This window comes from Microtus pennsylvanicus, chromosome 4 (assembly GCF_037038515.1).
Source record: "Microtus pennsylvanicus isolate mMicPen1 chromosome 4, mMicPen1.hap1, whole genome shotgun sequence".
Classification (NCBI taxonomy): domain Eukaryota; kingdom Metazoa; phylum Chordata; class Mammalia; order Rodentia; family Cricetidae; genus Microtus; species Microtus pennsylvanicus.
In genome coordinates, this window is record NC_134582.1 from 57,890,497 (window position 1) to 57,908,033 (window position 17,537).

The 17,537-nt window shown below is 41.6% G+C and overlaps 1 protein-coding gene across 31 annotated transcripts in view; it reads right to left on the reverse strand.

Moving 5' to 3' along the window:
• Dtna (dystrobrevin alpha) overlaps nucleotides 1-17,537 on the reverse strand; it is a 367,583-nt gene that overhangs the window by 74,984 nt on the left and 275,062 nt on the right. For all 31 annotated transcript variants that reach the window (XM_075969214.1, XM_075969216.1, XM_075969213.1 and 28 more), the window contains 3 exons: nucleotides 12,571-12,656; nucleotides 5,609-5,763; nucleotides 376-481 (listed from right to left, as the gene is read on the reverse strand). In XM_075969214.1, coding sequence (XP_075825329.1) covers nucleotides 376-481; nucleotides 5,609-5,763; nucleotides 12,571-12,656 — 347 coding nt within the window. The remainder of the gene's footprint in view (nucleotides 1-375; nucleotides 482-5,608; nucleotides 5,764-12,570; nucleotides 12,657-17,537) is intronic.

Consider the following 17,537-nt stretch of genomic DNA (forward strand, 5'->3'; position numbering starts at 1 on the left):
AGTACTCTTAACCACTGAGCCATCTCTCCAGTTCCCTGAAAATGTCCTTTATTGGGATCTTTCTACTGAACACAGATAGTTCATAACTGAGGTTAGAATACAATTGAGGTGTTTTTGTTTGTTTGTTTCTGTTTGCTTGTTTTTGTTCTTTTTTGCATTATCCTCCTAATTTTGTATCATTTAAGGTTTGACTGGTCAGGACATAGGTTGGTTAGATGATCTACTAAACAAATTTCCCTAAAACTGTCATGGACTTCATGACTATAGACTTGGTGGTCTAAGTTACCGATTTACTACCATGGACTTCATGTCTACAGACTTGGTGGTCTAAGTCGACCGATTTACTACTGTTCTGGCTCAGCAGTAAGTACTCACCATTTTCTACGTTTGCCAGTCGGTGCAGAAGAGGCAGCCAGACCAGGCACTGTGGAGGAGGATCTGACATGAGCGTGTCCAAGAAGCCATTTAAGGTGACCTTTTTCTGCATCAGAAGAAGAAAAATTGCACAAGTGTAGGTCAGAGAACAACCTGAATTCATATACTGGCCACACGTCATTTGACAAAGAAACAAAGCATCCAGTTAGCTCCTGATCTAGGGAGGAACAGAACTTGCCAAGGCTGCTGTTGCACTCTTTAGAACTGAGACATCCACTGCTTCTTGTGTCCAAATGTGCATGAGAGCAGATCATCTGCACCAGGCCTGAGCCAGGAGACAGCCAGAAGAGTCTGAGCCTCCCTCTCAGAGATAAGGGACAGTGTGGAAGTGGGCTGAGATCTGCACAGATGCTAACTCAGAAGAGCCTCGTGACACCAGGCTGTATGGAGTTGGGCTGTTTGGGAATGATTTCCCTTCAGGGTTTCCTCAATTGCTGACACACTGAATGTTTAGTTGCCGATGTATTCACATCTCTGCTTTGCTATTCAGAAATAGCAGAAATCACATTGTCAAATTCTTTCTTTTTTTTTCTTTCTTTTTCTTTTTTCTTTTTTTTTAGTTTTTTGAGACAGGGTTTCTCTGTAGCTTTGGAGCCTGTCCTGGCACTAGCTCTTGTAGACCAGGCTGGCCTCGAACTCACGGAGACCCGCCTGCCTCTCCCGAGTGCTGGGATTAAAGGTGTGCGCCACCACCACTTGGCCCACATTGTCAAATTCTAAAATTATTTTATTTGAAAATTTGAACCAAGATATTAAGGTTGATAGGACCATGATAGTTTTAATAATAAATCCCAAAGAAGTATACTGTTTTCAAGGCCCATTTCTTGGGCTAAACCTTGTGTTTCACTAATAACTGATTCTGGATTGATATTTTTTTCTTGGCTTAGTCACTGCACATGAATCTACTGATGTTTTAATTATCTTTTTTGGCCTCACAGCTGCTCAGTCAGCATCCCACCAGTCTCTCCGGCTGAGGTATGACAGGGTCTCTGGTCCCAAGGCCCCGGCTCTGCCACAGCTGATATATGTAGGTTTAAATTGAGCCTCTATCATTCTATTTATCTATAAGACTCAGAAGTCAAAGGCTGGGGTAGAAACCTGCTAGCTCAGAGAGGCTGAGGAGCAACTAGATGAACCTCTTCCCTCATCCCAGAACCAAGAGGAAGCCCAAACTCTCGTTCCTGTCTTTCCTTCCAATGCATTTTCTCTAGGTTGCTGACTTCTCTATGGTCAATTCTGGTCAGCTAGTCACTGGCTCCGCCCCCTGATTCAATGTATATCTTTACTGGGCAGTATCAGAAGTGTTAAGAGTGTGATCAAAATATCCCGCAACACTGGATCATTTGACTAATCTCTTCCAATAGGAATTTACAGTTTTAGTTTTTTTCATAACATTAGCTGGTTTAAGCTTTCTATTGGGATGATATGTATATTGTTGTTAAGATATATATTTTACAAATTATCAGTAAGGAGTTGGTAGTTTCAAAAGATATCAGAATTTATATGTCTAAAAGTAAAATTTCCTTCAAAGCTATTACTCTGTGTTGTATGGACTTTTCCCTAGAGAAATATTTCAAAAACATTTGGAATTCCAATCATTCATTCATTCATTCATTCATTCATTCATTTATTTATTTCTTATGTGTATGGGTGCATGGGTGCTTTGACTACATGTATGTCCGTGTGCATACTCATGAGTGCCTGGTACCCATGAAGGCTAGAAGGGGAAATCAGATCTCCTGTGTCTGCAGCTGCAGGCAGTTGGGAGCCTTTATATGGGTGTTGGGAATTGTACTGGGATTTGAATACAGATCCCCTGCAAGAGTAACTGCAAGAGTGCTCTTAACTACTGAGCCATCTCTCTAGTGCATCTCTTCCCTGCCCCTGCCTTTTAAATTGTGGCTATAAAAACATTAGATCAAAAATAAATTTGGATTTGGTTTTTCATGTGTCATTTTCTAAATTTTTCAGATGATCTTATCCACTTGGTTATTCAATCATATTGGCTAAATTACAATTGATCCTGCAATTTTTAAGATAGTAATAATTTAGATAAGTATAAATTTCTCATCATTAAGAATAAACAAACAAACAAACAAATAATGATGTTATGGGACAAGCTTTAGGATATTTTGGAAGTAATTTTTAGTATGAGAACATCTTATTTGACAGTTTTTGAACATACAGTCTTTTTATGTCTGAAGGTCGGGTAGAGAAAGAAAAACACTGTGTCTCAGATGCTCATCTCAGAGTAAACAGTATTTCTCTAGAGACTTGGAGTGGGAGAAAGACAAGGACGAGGAGGAAAGGGGATGGAGAAACAATGGACAATGGTCACCAGAAGGGAGCTATAAGAAATACCAAGTCCAAAATGCAGTCACTGAGAGGAGAACGCACTGACTCAGGGCAGAGGTGGAGGAATGTACAGGAGCAACTAAGACCTGAATTCAGGGGTTGGGTCCTGAAAATTTCATAGACTTCCCGGTCTGGATGGCACAGGAGCAGGTCAGCATCTAGTGCAGCCTGCCATGCATGACTTCATGGAGCAGGGTTAGGGTCTAGTGCAGCCTGCCATGCATGTCATGGAGCAGGGTTAGGGTCTAGTGCAGCCTGCCATGCATGTCTTCATGAAGCAGGGTTAGGGTCTAGTGCAGCCTGCCATGCATGACTTCATGGAGCAGGGTTAGGGTCTAGTGCAGCCTGCCATGCATGTCATGAAGCAGGGTTAGGGTCTAGTGCAGCCTGCCATGCATGTCTTCATGGAGCAGGGTTAGGGTCTAGTGCAGCCTGCCATGCATGTCTTCATGGAGCAGGGTTAGGGTCTAGTGCAGCCTGCCATGCATGTCTTCATGAAGCAGGGTTAGCGTCTAGTGCAGCCTGCCATGCATGTCATGGAGCAGGGTTAGGGTCTAGTGCAGCCTGCCATGCATGTCATGAAGCAGGGTTAGGGTCTAGTGCAGCCTGCCATGCATGTCTTCATGGAGCAGGGTTAGGGTCTAGTGCAGCCTGCCATGCATGTCTTCATGGAGCAGGGTTAGGGTCTAGTGCAGCCTGCCATGCATGTCTTCATGAAGCAGGGTTAGGGTCTAGTGCAGCCTGCCATGCATGTCTTCATGGAGCAGGGTTAGGGTCTAGTGCAGCCTGCCATGCATGACTTCATGGAGCAGGGTTAGGGTCTAGTGCAGCCTGCCATGCATGTCTTCATGGAGCAGGGTTAGGGTCTAGTGCAGCCTGCCATGCATGTCTTCATGGAGCAGGGTTAGCGTCTAGTGCAGCCTGCCATGCATGTCTTCATGGAGCAGGGTCAGTGTCTAGTGCAGCCTGCCATGCATGTCTTCATGGAGCAGGGTTAGGGTCTAGTGCAGCCTGCCATGCATGACTTCATGGAGCAGGGTTAGGGTCTAGTGCAGCCTGCCATGCATGACTTCATGGAGCAGGGTTAGGGTCTAGTGCAGCCTGCCATGCATGACTTCATGGAGCAGGGTTAGGGTCTAGTGCAGCCTGCCATGCATGTCTTCATGGAGCAGGGTTAGGGTCTAGTGCAGCCTGCCATGCATGTCATGGAGCAGGGTTAGGGTCTAGTGCAGCCTGCCATGCATGTCTTCATGGAGCAGGGTTAGGGTCTAGTGCAGCCTGCCATGCATGTCTTCATGGAGCAGGGTTAGGGTCTAGTGCAGCCTGCCATGCATGTCTTCATGGAGCAGGGTTAGCGTCTAGTGCAGCCTGCCATGCATGTCTTCATGGAGCAGGGTTAGGGTCTAGTGCAGCCTGCCATGCATGTCTTCATGGAGCAGGGTTAGGGTCTAGTGCAGCCTGCCATGCATGACTTCATGGAGCAGGGTTAGGGTCTAGTGCAGCCTGCCATGCATGACTTCATGGAGCAGGGTTAGGGTCTAGTGCAGCCTGCCATGCATGACTTCATGGAGCAGGGTTAGCGTCTAGTGCAGCCTGCCATGCATGTCATGGAGCAGGGTTAGGGTCTAGTGCAGCCTGCCATGCATGTCTTCATGGAGCAGGGTTAGGGTCTAGTGCAGCCTGCCATGCATGTCTTCATGGAGCAGGGTCAGCATCTAGTGCAGCCTGCCATGCATGACTTCATGGAGCAGGGTTAGGGTCTAGTGCAGCCTGCCATGCATGTCATGGAGCAGGGTTAGGGTCTAGTGCAGCCTGCCATGCATGACTTCATGGAGCAGGGTCAGCGTATAGTGTAGCCTGCCATGCATGACTTCATGGAGCAGGGTCAGTGTCTAGTGCAGCCTGCCATGCATGACTTCATGGAGCAGGGTTAGCGTCTAGTGTAGCCTGCCATGCATGTCTTCATGGAGCAGGGTTAGGGTCTAGTGCAGCTTGCCATGCATGTCATGGAGCAGGGTTAGGGTCTAGTGCAGCCTGCCATGCATGTCATGGAGCAGGGTTAGGGTCTAGTGCAGCCTGCCATGCATGTCTTCATGGAGCAGGGTTAGGGTCTAGTGCAGCCTGCCTTGCATGTCGTCATGCATCAGGAGGCTAGTTATATTTCTACACATGCATGGTAAGAGTGACACTTGTTGGAGTTTCAACTTTGCAGACGGCTGAATAAATGTAGATGGATGATGTCACTAGCTGGGTGAGCAGTGTGGTTTTCCAGCAGCTGCTGTGCACACTTCTTTCCTTTTTAAACGCTGTTTTATGTTTTAATTAAACAGACTGCCGGAGAAAGCATGCCTTGTTAGTTTAGACTGTACAGTAGTAAACAATATTATGGGTGTGAATTTAGAAACTACCACTGTACAGTATTGGGGAACAAACATATGGTCTGTCCATAGAGGTATAGACTGGAGATGCAGTAAACTAAGTGCCTTCCCTAGCAACAGGGTCAGCTGAAAGATTAAATTAGACAGTAGACATAGTTAGCATGATGTTTGCCTTTTGGCCAGTGAGCACTAGTAATTATTACTATTCAGGTATAAGTATATGTATCATATATATAACATACATATAACATGCATACATATATATACAAGCATGTATATATCTATATCTATATATGTTAGTTGCTGGATCACAGGCCATTTGTCAAAGGTTGGAAAAATATACCCTAGGCTACTGTCATGAGGAGGAAATTAGGCACCCAAACATGGAAGTCACAGACAGAAAGGGAATAGTGTTAGGAAGAATTCCTTAAGAAAGTTACCTGTTGGGAGAAGCAGGATCTGGCTGACTGTTCTGTATAGCCAAATGAAGGACCTTCAAAAACGGCTGTGGGAAGTTTGAGAACTTCCCGAAGGAACTGGTCGTATCTTCCATACACCATCACCCCACTGGAGTCAGAGATCATTGAGAAAATATCTGATGGGAAGAAAGGATGAAGGTGTTTACCATATAAACATCTGGAGCGTCAGGTCAACATCTCTCACACAAATAATGCAAGATAAGTGTATTATTTATGAAAACATAATATGAAACTTGCTTTGTCTGCTGAAATGGTCTAAGCATGAGAGCCAGTGTTTTCTTCCTCTTGTGTTGTTTCAAGGCAGGGTCTTGCTATATGTCTGGTGTCTTTTTGAAGATGAATTGTAATTTGGGTAATATTAACACATTTTGATAAGACAGGGGACCTGATTTTGTCCTGAGGTCAATTTTCAACTCACATAAAATGTTGCTAAGATAAATATTGTATAAGTGATACATGCTGCTGTGGCTTGAGCATGAAATGTCACCCATAGGCTCATGTGTTCGAACACCTGGCCCTTATCTGCCATGGGGTGGTGCTGTTTGGGAAGGTGGTGGAACACTCAGGAAGAGGAGTCATGTTGGTGGGGGCAGGCTTTGAGGTTCTATTTTCTGTCCCCACTCCCTGTTCTTTCTCTGCTGCTGGACTGCTGATGCTGGAACAGGCTAGTCCCCCGCTCCTCCTACTGTCTGTTTTCTACCGTAACATCTGGATCTCTTAGGAACTGTGAACCAAAATAAATCCCTTTTCCCTTTAAGTTGTTTCAGTCAAGACATTTTATCGTAGCAACAGAAAAGTAAGACAAAATTGCCAACCTCTTAGGAAACATAATGAAATTATCCCTATAGAATTAGGAGAGGTATGTATATCATTTATCTGATTGGCAATTATTTATTCATTTATACCATTATCAAAATTTTAGGGTTTGATTTAGTGTTTTTGAAAAATCAAGGGCACAATAGAGATAAGGACGAAAAGAATAAAAAGCCAACACTTGAGTAAGTTCTCATAGAGGCAGAAAACCTTGGCAGGCCACACTGTCCATAGGGTGAAGGGCATGTGACTTACGGGAAGGTTCATTGTGTGGTGGAGAGGAGCCTGGTCTTACAGCTGATCTCAGAGGTAAAGTCAGGGTTTCAGATTATTCCCCAGAGTGCTTCTGGCTTCCCTGAGCTGTGAGCTCCATTCTGCCGTGATATGGGCTTAATGAACACTAACAGCTCAATTCCCAAGGTGCTTCCTAATCTCCCCTGGGAATCACCAGAATGGAAGGACTTGCCATCAGTTTATCTAATGCTAATTAGACATCACTCCGCCAGTGTAGCTGCTGCGACAAAACACAGTAAATTCAACGTGTTATCTCTGTTTACTTTCAGTTTTTCAAGGTCAGAATGTAGCCGAGGCTATTGCCAGCTGAGGCTAGCACATTCACACTGTAATTCTGTGTCACACATTACAAGCTTTTACTGGATGATGGTTTTAGGAGGTGAATCAACTCTTTTCATTCGAGATCTTCCTGATGAAAATGACATTTTACAATTGATATTAATGCTGATATTCTGAGGTTAATATCCAAGATGTGCAAGGAGCTCAGATAACTCAACAGTTAAGAAAAAAACATCTGACCGACAATGAGCAGAGAAGCCAAGGAGATACTTCCTGAAGGAAGGCATACAAACTGGTTAGAGTTTATTAAATGCTCAGTGTCAATGTTCATCTGGCAAAGGCAAATGAAAGCCACGGCCAGGTACCATCTCCAGTGAAGAGGAAACCATAAACGACTGTACAAACGAAAACGAGCATGGGAGGGAACCTGGAGCAAAGGGAATAGTTGCGGAGCGCGGTGGAAATAAAACGTCAGCCGTTATGGAGGCAAATATCACAATTGGAAACAGTAGAATCACTGCACGATCCAGCAATTCTGTTTCTGGGCCTGCATCGGAAGGTATGTGTAAGTGAAATCAGTGTGTTGATGAAATGTCTGTGCTCCCATGTTTATGACGACACCCGTACAACTGTGGAGATGAGCAATCAACCTAAGTGTCTACAAACTCATAAATACAAGAGTGGTCCATCCCCTGTGGAGTGTTGCTCAGCCATCGGAGGAGGAAATCCTGCCATCTGCAAGAACACTGATGGGCTCAGGGAGCAATCTGCTAAGTGAAACAAGCCACACACAGAGACAAATATTACATGTTCAGACTCATATGGAATACAAACATGTTGATTTCAGAAGTAGAGTGTAGAATGGTAATTACCAGAGCCTGGAGTGCTTAAAAGACAGGCAGGGTTTCGAACATGTTGTCAAAGAATATATATTATAGCTAAGGAGCAAGTTTTAGAGAGCCTTCACAGAAGGGTGGCAAGGTAATGAAATGCGTGTAGTACAGCTGATAAATGCATGTGCTCTCATCACAAAATACCGTACAAAATGGTGCATATGCTAATCAGATGGATTTAACCACTCCACAGTGTATTTGCATGCAAAATATATGATAAGTAATTAATTTTATGTTAATTAAAAAATTTAATTTCAACCAAAGTGTTGTCTTCATATCTCTGCAATGTTGTTTGCTTACAGGGCTTTCTCTCAGGCTCTAGTCACACTGTCCAACAATAAATAAATTGAAATGAATCTGCCAGCAGAAGAATATGTTGATTAATTCTATATGTAGATGTTGAAACATTCCAAGGGACTGGGAGAAAAGAAAACTTGGGAAGATCAGACCGGCTTTCCAAGGGACTGCCATCTTGCTTGCCTTGGGGAAGATGGGCTGGTTCTAATAGGGTCACCCTGTGTCTTGCAAGACTCTGATTTTCCAAGCCAGGGTTTCTTGTGACATGTTGCCTGGGCTTTTCACATCACTAAGTGAAAGAATTCAGGCAACCTTTCTGTTCTGGTTTGAATATTGACATGCAGCTGTTAGTTCTGGGGTGGGAGGCATGGTCTGCAGGCACAGTCTAAAGGATATCCCACCTGTGGTTCCTCTGCTGGCTCCTCATGCCTCTTGATCTACCTCAATATGAACATGGCACCTCGCACTCTCACGGGTATGGACAGAATACTGTCCTGCCACCATGACTTCCTCAGTGTAGTGGTCTGCTTTCCCTGAACTGTAAACCCAAGTAAACCATTCCCCCATAACTGTCTGGGCACATTGTGAAATATTTGGACACAGTGAAAAGTAATGTATTTAATCTTTAACTAGAGCAAAAGCAGGAATACCCATAGTACCTTCCACACATTCCACACTAAAATGAACTTCTTTTGTGTGAGGAAGGTCATCTAAGAGCCCAAGTAAGTATGGACCACAGGGATTATCTGGAAGTGGCTATGGGTGGCTTACCCAGGTCTTCAAAAAGAAATGAAGGAACTCTAAAGTTGATGTAAAAACTTTACAAGATACATGGCTGCATCTTGGTTTTGGGTTCTATGAGTATGAATATATAAGAAAAATAATTATTTAAAGGGTTTAATCAGCTAAAGGAGTAAAGCATTCAGAATCACACTTCACATGTGGGACACAGTGATATTTTCATTCTGTAATTTTTTCTGTTGCTGACATCATAGATTCATTTGAAATCTCCCATGGGAATTTTCCTTGTGACTCCAGATCATATTATAACCCCCTTTGTGTCTCCTACAGTACCACAACATGAATTTTCATTCATTGGTTCATTCAGCTACAATCACAGTGTATTTTTATGCAAAATATATTATTAGCAATTAATTTTATGTTAATTAAAAAATCAATTTCAACCAAAGTGTTGTCTTCATATCTCTGCAATGTTGTTTGCTTACAGGGCTTTCTCTCAGGCTCTAGTCAAACTGTCCAAGAATAAATAAATTGAAATGAATCTGCCAGCAGAAGAATATGTTGATTAATTCTATATGTAGATGCTGAAACATTCCAATGGACCGGGAGAAAAGAAAACTTGGGAAAATCAGACTGGCTTTTATATGGTGACTGCCATCTTGCTTGCCTTGGGAAAGATGGGCTGGTTCTAACAGGGTCACCCTGTGTCTCTGCAAGACTAAGTTGTGGCGAATCAATGGATCTATGGGAAACCAGATGCAGTTCTTGCCCTCTGGGAGGCTTGGCGGATTGAGAAAAGCTTGAAGGATGCGTCATAGACCATCACAGACGGTAACACCATGGTGTGATGCTGGAAGAACAGGTGAATGCGATGCAGAGGGAAGAGATGGTCAGGGCAAAGCATAAAGGCCACTGAGTGTTATCACAGAGGAGGAGGAATCGGCTCAAAAAATCGGGATCAGACAAAATGGAGTGCAAGCACAATGCTCTCAAGGAACTTCCAGTGGCCTGGGATGGGGTACAGGTACTAGGGTACTATGGATGGTGACCCCAGATATAAAATGCCTTGAAGCTTCTAATATGGAATTCAAATTGTGTCTGGAAGATATCAAAAGAGATGATAAGGGGTTTAAAGCAAGCCAGCGAGTTAGAGACACAACCTTGGAGGTGTTTGCAGAGGCAGATTAACCCATTTAGAGCAAACACAAGGTAGTGTGGGTCTTCTGAACTAAAGAAAAACAGTACCCAGACATTGTAGACAAAGTAAGACATCCCAGGCTTATGGTGTTAGACTTGGAATTCCTTAAGACCTGGATTGTTGGCTGGGTTGGTACAGTGTTTGACTTGCATGCATGAGACCTTAATTTGCACCTGGAAATGCTGTGTGTGTGTGTGTGTGTGTGTGTGTGTGTGTGTGGTGGATGCTTGCAATTTCAGCCCCAGGAAAGCAGACACAGGAGGACCCTTGCAACTCACTTGCCAGCCAGTCTAGTTTAATCGGTGAGCTCCAGGCCTTGTCTCAAAGGACATGGACAAAATTCCCCCACATGACATCTAAGGTTGTCTACTATCATGCATGCGCCAAGTCATACTTGTACACAGATGTGAGTATGCATATATGCATACACATGCTTGTATGCAGACACACATGGACACACTTAAGAAAAAACAGCCAACAGGAAGAGACAAGTGTTCTATCCCATGAAAGCAGTTAATTAAAAGATGAGAACAATTAAACAGAAAAGGCCATTTTATGCTATGGTGCTCTGCCATATGCCCACAGAAAGTGCCCTTCTTTTCATAGCTGCACCAATGGTGCCACCAGGAGTAACATGGTGAACACTATGCCTATTGGTTGGTGGTGGCCCCAAATCGTTGTAAAATGGAGTTGGCATTCTCTTTACTGCATTTTAAGCATTTAATAAAATTTACTTCATTTTTCTGTTAACTGTACTCAAGTTGCTTGCTAGTAACCATGCATTTGATGTATATTTTCACATTTTTACTGTGTGTGTGTGTGTGTTCATGCATGCATGCATAAGTATATGTCTAGCATGTGTATAGAGATGTGGATAAATCCTGGGAACTGGTTCTCTTCATCCACTTGGTGCAATCCTGGGATTTAATTCAGGTCTTCAGGTCTATGTGCAACCACCTCTGACCACTTTCCTTTCAGATCTGATCTTGCCTTAAAGGACAAGTGGCTTCTCCAAGCCTAGGGTCTGGAGATGAGTGAGTCTGTCAGAGTTTCCTTTTCTCAACAATTGCTTTAGTGACTGCTCTGAGATGGGCAAGATGCCAGCACAGGCCAGAGAGTGGCAGGAGATTGCTGACATGGCTGCCCCCAGTCGCAGGCAATATCTGACCAGGGGAGCTGAGCAGAAGCGCCTGGTACTCCAGGATAAGGACTCGCTGGCTTCAGGGAAGGCTCAGAGGCTCTGCATCTTTAGAAAAGTGCCTTTCACCAGTTTGGCTCAAACTTACTCTAAGATAGGCCTCTTTAATTGTGTGTCTATGGACACAGCATTGAATCAGTATCTGAAGATGCTTGAGGATTTTAATGTTTGAGACCTTTCTCTACCGCCCTCCGCATATATGGCCGATTGATATGAAGGCAGCATCTCTGGGTTTCCCTTCTTGTTCATTCATTTTGTTAAACTTTCTTTTCTTAGCCCAGTCTTGAAGGAAATACCTCCTAGATACTTCTGAAGCCACTTAGAAGGTGAGGAGAATGCCACTGGTTTCTGGAACTTCTAATTCATTGTCTCCCAGCCGAACAATCAAGTAGTTTCAGTTTCTTTATTTCCTCGGCCAACTGAAGAGAAACGAACTGGCCCCAGGGTCTGGGTGGGTGCCTCTGAATTCTGGCTGCACTGGCTGCTCCATGAAAGAAATCATGGGTGTGAAGGAAGCTGATGCCACCTCAGTCTTCCCACGCTGTCACTAGCCTGGTTAGCCAGCGGGAAAACATTCAGACAGTGTGTCTGCTAGATTCCCAAGGAGCAAAGGGCTGTCCCTCTTTTTCTCACTCCCTTTCGACTACTCAGAATCCAACAAGCAGAAAGGGAGGGACTCCATGATCTACAGAGCTGGAGGCACCCTCCGGGTTTAATAACCATCCCCATTACAATGTGGAAGGAAACTAAGGACTAAAGACATGAAACCACGTCATAGTGTAACTTAGCAAACAAATGGCGTGGCTGGACCCACAGCCTGGGTTATCAATGCCAGTTGTCATGTTCTTTCTAACACAGCACGGCAAACTCACAATAGTTAGGGTAAGAGACAGGGTGAAATCACAATACTAACATTATTTTAAATTAGTGAAAATTGAATACTTTAGTATCAGAAAGATTCTAGTTGGAGATACTCGGGCAGTTAAAAATAATGATAATTCAAAAGTAGAGGGGAATATTCACTTCATTAAGATTTACCTAATGTGAAAATAATTTTATTATAAAATTTAAAGGCCAAAGAAGGCTGCGTTTGAGATAGCGCCACAGGACAAGGGAAGGCAGAGATAGACAGGGGACATGTCAAGACTAAGAGAGAGGATGTAGGTACACAACAGAGACAAGCAAGGAGGTGGGGGTGGGGGTAACTTACATCTTAACTTGTCCATGATCTTCCCTCCACACAATGTGGCCAAAGCCATTTTGACAGCAAATACCGAGATTTTACCATGGCCTTCCCTGTTTAATGATAGGAGAAAAAAATGGTGTTATTTAGGGTACTTCCAATAAAGAATGTTGACATTTTCCATTCTGTAGAAATTGTAGGATACATGGCTGCATGCATTATGCGGTCACATTTTAGAAAGGGTTGTGAATACAATTCCATACACATCGCTGAGAGACTGTCTATTTGACGCTTTTGTTTTTCAAGAGACATCAGAATCTCTTACTTTATTCATTGAATATGTCACTTGCTCAAAACATAGGCTGGTAGCCAGAGAAATATGCCCTAGATAGCTGTGGGTTTAAATAGCAGATCATGCTTTTTTCTTTGGCTTTCATGAAATAATTTTATGCATGACTCTAGTCTTTATAATTTATTCAAACAGACTTCAGAAATTTCATATTTTATTTCCTTAGAGAATTTTTAAATTTTTAGTTAAGGTAAAACTAAATGTGGACTTTTTAAAATTACAAGTTCAACTTTTTAAAATTGTATTTTGACATTTTTATTTTAGTTTTTATTGGAAATAGTCTTCTCTTATACGATACATCTGGAGTGCAGATTCCCCTCCTTACATTTCCTTTAGTGTCCCCCTACCCTCCCTTGTCTCTAGACCCACTCCCCTGCTATTTTCATTCAGAAAAGAACAGGTCCCCAAGAGACAATTTAAAAAACACATTTTCTAAACACACAAGCAAGTCAATTGTTTCTGTGTAATATATTTACTTTAAAAAAGACAGTATTTTAAGGGGTCAGAGGGTAGGAGCTCAGTTGTAGAGCTGGCTCAGTGATGTGGTTGCTATGGATGCATGAGAACCCGATCTTGGATCCCCAACACCCACATAAAGCCTGGCAAATGGTGGCAAATACTTGTAACATCACTACCGAAGAAGCAGAGTCAGACAGATCATTGACCAGCCTAGCCAAATCAATGAGCTCTAGAATCAGTGAGAGAACTTGTCTCAAAAAATAGATCGATATATGCCTTATGAACACACATGCAGGATTTCCCAGTTAAAGTACTTGTAAACTGAATCCAGGAACATATCCAAAAGATTTTCCACCATGATCAAGTAGGCTTCATCCCAGTGATGCAGGGATGATCCAACATACATAAATTGATAAATGTAATCCACCACATACACAAACTGAAAGATAAAAATATCTCATCTAATTAGATGCAGAAAGGTCTTTGACAAAAGTCCAACACTCCTTTATAATAAAAGTCCTGGAGAGAGAGTAGGGATACAAGGGATAAACCTCAATATAGCAAAAGCAATACACAGCAAGTCCACAGCCAACATTAACCTAAGTAGATAGAGAAATTTGAAACATTTCCACTAAAATCAGGAACAAGATAAGGGTGCCCATTCTCTCCATACCTATTCAATATAGTACTTTTAGCTAAAGCAAAAAGACACTTGAAAAAGACCAAGAGGATACAAATAAGAAAGGAAGGAGAAAAGTATTCTCACTTGCAGAGAGTTCTAAAGACTCTCACAGGAAATTTCTATAGTTGGTAAATACTATATTTAGTATTTACTATATTTAGCAAAGTATATGAAACCAACACATGAAATCAGCACCTTTTTTTTTAAATCTACAAATGACAGACAGTCTGAGAAACAAAGCATGAAAACAGTATCTTTTACGATAGTTTCAAAAATATCTTGGGGCCAGGCATGGTAGCATATGCCTTTAATCCTAGCACTCTGGAGGCAGAGACAGGGAAAATCTCTGTGAGTTCGAAGCCAGCCTGGTCTACAGTGATTTTTCAGGACAGTTAGAGCTGTTACACAGAGAAATCCTGTCCCCTGTCTTGAAAGAAAAAACTAAAACAAAACAAAACAAAAATCTTGGAATAACTCTAATCAGGGGTGTGATAAACTTGTATAAGAAAAACTTTAAGAAAAACTTTTACAGCTTTTGTAAAGCAAAGGATATGGTCAACAGACAAAACAGCAGCCTAAAGAATGGGAAAAGTTCTTCACCAACCCCACATCAGACAGAGATCTGATCTTCAAAATACACAAAGAACTCAAGAAATTGGTCATCAAAAAACAAATAATCCAATAAAAAATGGGGTACAGACCTAAACAGAGAACTCTCAACAGAGGAATCTAAAATGGCTGAAAGACACTTAAGGAAATGCTCAACATTTTAGCCATCAGAGAAATGCAAATCAAACAACTCTAAGATTCCATCTTATACCTGTAAGAAAGGCCAAGATCAAAAACACCGATGACAACTTATGCTGGAGAGGTTGTGGGGTAAAGGGAACACTCCTGCATTGCTGGTGGGAGTGCAAGCTGGTACAGCTGCTTTGGATATCAGTATGGTGATTTCTCAGGAAATTAGGAAACAACCTTCCTCAAGACCCAACAGTACCACTTTTGGGTATATATCCAAAAAGTGCTCAATTATACCACAAGGACAAGTGCCCAACTATGTTCATAGCAGCATTGTTTGTCACAGCCAGAACCTGGAAACAACCTAAATACTCCTTGACCAAAGAATGGATAAGGAAAATGTGGTATATTTGTACAATGGAGTACTACATAACAGAAAAAAATGACATCTTGAAATTTGCAGGTAAATGGATGGAGCTAGAAAACATAATTTTGAGTGAGGTAACTCAGACCCAGAAAGATAAATATCACATGTACTCACTCATAAGTGGTTTTTAAACATAAAGCAAAGAAAACCAGCCTACAAATCACAATCCCAGAGAACCTAGACAACAATGAGGACCCTAAGAAAGACATACATGGATCTAATCTACGTGGGAGGTAGCAAAAATATCTCCTGAGTAAATTGGGATCATGGGGACCATGGGAAAGGGTTGAAGGGGAGAGGAGAGGAAAGGAGGGGAGCAGAGAAACATGTATACCTCAATAAAAATCAATAAAAAGAAAAGATTTTATAATAAAAAGCTTATTATTAAAAGAAAAAAATTGCTAAAGAAAGAAATTGAAGAAGACTAGCTAAAGCAACCATGAATAATAAAAGAATTGCTGGAGGTGTCACCATCCTAGATTTCATCTTACACTACAGAGTTATAGTAAAAAAAAGTCAGTATTGCATAAAAACATGATCAATGGAACAGAACTTGAGATGCGATCATAACTACATAGCTACAGACACTTGAGTTTTTAAAAGGAATCCAAAATGCACACTGAAGAAAAGATAGCATCCTCAACAAAATAGTGCTGGTCAAACTGGATGTGTGCACGTAGAAGAATACTAATAGATCCCTATTTACCTTCCTGAACAAAAACTCCCTCCAAGTAGATCAAGGATCCTGACATAGACCAAATTCCCTGAACCTTAAAGAAAAAAAGAGCAGGGAATTCACTTGATCTACATGGGCATAAGGGATGTCTTCCTGACCAGGACCTCCAAAGCACAGGCACAAAGACCAATATTAGTAAATGGGGCCTCATGGAGCTAAGAAGTTTCTGTATAGCAAAGGACACCACCATTCAAGCAAAGCACAAGCCTACAGAATTGGGGAAAAAGCTATACATCTGGTAGAGGGTTTGTTTTTAGAACATACAAAGAACTAAAAAAAAAAAATTAAAACTCAGAAACCAAAACCTAAAAAAACAAAACCTAAACATGAGGAAAGCTATTCAATTAAAAAAAAAGGGTTACAGTGTTAAATAGAGTTCTCAGTTCTGAAAAGATGAAACACAAATGGCTAACACTTAAAAATTTTCAACATTCTTTGTCACCAGAGAAATGAAAATTAAAATCATTTTGAGATTTCATTCTACACTAACCAAAATGGCCAACTAAACAAATGTTGACACATACTGGCGAGGGTGTGGGGAAAGGGGAGCACTTACTCACTGCTACTAGGAATGAAAACCGGTAAAGTCAATGAAAATCTGCATGTAAGTTCCTCAAAAAGCTGAAAATCAATCTAACACAAAATTCAGATGTACTGCTCTTAGGCAAATATCCAAAGGACTATGTCACTTAGAGGTATTTGCTCATCCATGTTCATTGCTGTGCTATTCATAATAGCCAGAAATTGGAAACAGCTTAGATGTCCCATCAATTGAGGAATGGATAATGAAAATGTGCTTACATTTACACAATGGAATATTATTCAACTGCTAAGAAAAATAAAATTATCCAAGAACACATAAAAAATCATCAACCATGATCAAGTTGGCTTCATTGGAGAGATGCAGGGGTGGTTTACCACATGAAAATCTATTAATGAAATCTACTATATAAATAAACTGAAAGAAAAAAAAACATATGATCATCTCATTAGATGCTGAAAAAGCATTTGATAAAATCCAACACCCCTTCATGATAAAAGTCTTGGCGAGATCAGGAATACAGGAATGTATCTAAACATAATGAAAGCAATAAACAGCAAGCTGACAACCAACATCAAATTTGAGGGAGATAAACTCAAAGCGATTCCATTAAAATCAGGAACAAGACACGGTCTTCTTTCCATATCTATTCAATATAGTACTCAAAGTTCTAGCTAGAGTAAGAAGACAACAAAAGGAGATCAAGGGGATACAAATTGGAAATGAAGAAGTCAGACTTTCACTACTTGCTGATAAAATGATACTAAACATAAGTGACCCTAAAAATTCTTCCATGGAACTCCTACAGCTGATAAACACCCAGTAGTGTGACAGGATACAAGATCAATTAACAAAATCAGTAGCCATTCTATATATAAATGATAAAGGGGCCGAGAAAGAAATCTGAGAAATATCACTCTTTACAATAGCCACAAATAACATAAACTCTTGGTGGTAACTATATCCGAAGAAGTGGGACAAGAACTTTAAGTCTGTGAAGAAGATATCAGAAAATGGAAAGATCTCCCATGCTCTTGGATAGGTAGGATTAGCATAATAAAA